The sequence below is a fragment of the Crocuta crocuta genome, unplaced genomic scaffold (genome assembly GCF_008692635.1).
Source record: "Crocuta crocuta isolate KB4526 unplaced genomic scaffold, BGI_CrCroc_1.0 scaffold68, whole genome shotgun sequence".
Taxonomy (NCBI): Eukaryota; Metazoa; Chordata; class Mammalia; order Carnivora; family Hyaenidae; genus Crocuta; species Crocuta crocuta.
The window spans coordinates 2,983,510-2,985,481 of record NW_027532426.1 but is presented as its reverse complement, the minus strand read 5'-3'; the positions used below and the strand labels follow the sequence as shown (position 1 = coordinate 2,985,481).

General features: G+C 49.7%; 1 protein-coding gene across 1 annotated transcript in view; it reads left to right on the top strand.

The window, feature by feature from the left end:
* Window positions 1–1,345, top strand: part of RPL19 (ribosomal protein L19) — a 4,696-nt gene extending 3,351 nt beyond the window's left edge. The window contains exons 5-6 of the mRNA XM_077779363.1: window positions 669–779; window positions 1,137–1,345. Coding sequence (XP_077635489.1) covers window positions 669–779; window positions 1,137–1,260 — 235 coding nt within the window. The 3' untranslated portion in view covers window positions 1,261–1,345. The remainder of the gene's footprint in view (window positions 1–668; window positions 780–1,136) is intronic.
* The last annotated feature ends 627 nt before the right edge of the window (window positions 1,346–1,972 follow it).

The following is a 1,972-nucleotide window of genomic DNA, read 5'->3' as shown; positions in this document are numbered from 1 at the left end:
TTTTTTTTTTTTTTTTTTTTTTTTTAATGTTTACTTATTTTGAGAGACAGAGAGAGGATCCTAAGCAGGCCCCAACATGGGGCTCCATCCCACGAACCTCAAGACCATGACCTGAGCCAAAATCATTGGGTCAAAGGCTTAACTGACTGAGCCACCAAGGCACCCTGTCTTAGGCCTTTGTTGTTGTTGTTGTTTTTTGTTTGTTTATTTTTGAGAGACAGAGTGGGAGAGGAGGAGAGAAAAAGGGAAACACAGAATCTGAAGCAGGCCCCAGGCTCTGAGCCGTCAGTACACAGCCTGATGTGGGGCTTGAATCCATGAACCGTGAGATCATGACCTGAGCTGAAGTCAGACACTTAGCCGACTGAGCCACCCAGGTGCCCCTGTCTTAGGCCTTTTTAAGAAAAATTCTTCCATTCTGTCCTTTGTTGTCCGTCTACCCCCACTTCTCCCAGACACACACCATCAGGATAGCCCAGAAATTGAACTTGCCTGCCAGGCAAGCTCTTGTATCTGGAAACTGCACAAAAAGTCTTGGTGTGGGGGGAAACAGCCCCTACAGAATAGAGCAAAAGGAACCCTGCGTACTTAGGGACCTTGTATAGTGGAGCAGATGGGGGGCCGGCCTTTCATCACCGACCAGAGCCTCTGCGCCTCGTACCCTGCAGGTATCACAGCCTGTACCTGAAAGTGAAGGGTAACGTGTTCAAAAACAAGCGGATTCTCATGGAACACATCCACAAGCTGAAGGCAGACAAGGCTCGCAAGAAGCTTCTGGCGTAAGTCTTTTCAGGAATTGGCCTCTGTCATGGGGGCCGGTGTTTGATCTTTATTATAAGGTTTCTTCTGAGACATTGGAAATACGCTAATGCGTAATTTTGACTTGCCCTGACAGCTTGTTTCTCAGACAGCAGTCTGTCCGGATTATAGCTGTTGTGTTAGAAATCTCTGCCCCTCTGTTCCACACACCATCTCTGCAGGGTAGAGACTGGGCCAATGAAAGCAGGAGCTCTTGTGACTCCGATGGTGCTTTCCTCAAGCTGACGAGGCTCAGAGGGAGGAGTCTGGGCATGTGCTTCTGTCTCAGCGGCTCGTTTATTCTCACACTGACCCACCTCTTCTCTTCCACCATCCAGGGACCAGGCTGAGGCCCGCAGATCTAAGACCAAGGAAGCACGCAAGCGCCGTGAAGAGCGGCTCCAGGCCAAGAAAGAGGAAATCATCAAGACTCTGTCCAAGGAGGAGGAGACGAAGAAATAAAATCCCCTCTCTGTTGTCTGTACATAGTGGCTTCAGCAACAACACAGATCAGTTCTTCAATAAAACAAATCTTTGTCTGCCTCTCTTTGCTTGCAGAGTTTCTGGCTGCGTCATGGGTCCGCGGGGCCTGCATGCTGGGATTGGGATGCAGGCCCTCTCCCGGGTACCTGTTCCATTTCTTCTTGGTTCCCGGCATCTGGTGGTGCTTGAGTCCCTCCATCCATGGGAGAGATGGGGTTTTTCTCAATCTTGTTTTAGTTGAATTAATCTGAAGAGAGGGAAAGAATGACTTCTACCCAAGCCTCCAAAATCCTGTGCTTGAAAACTGCCCTTCACAGCAGGAAGTGGGGTACATGTCTGAAGTGGTCTCAAATGTTGCTGGGGAACCAACAGAAGTTGTGACCTCAGGCGTCACATCCTGTAAGCAAAGTCATCAGGAAGTAGTATGCACGCACTTAACAACTCTGGCCCTGGGCCCGGAAGTGTGCTGTGCTAGAACTCCACTGCCACCAGCCCCGAATCTAAGCCACCTGGACTTTAACTGCTGACCCCTTCCTAAGCCCCCTAAGGCCTTGAGATCTCTGGAACATCCCGCTTTCTTTCCTACCAAGAGGGCTTTTTGGGGCAACTGGCTGGCTCATTAGGAAGAGTATGTGACTCCATCTAGGGGTTTTCAGTTTGAGCCCTATGCTGGGTATACAGATTTCTGGGA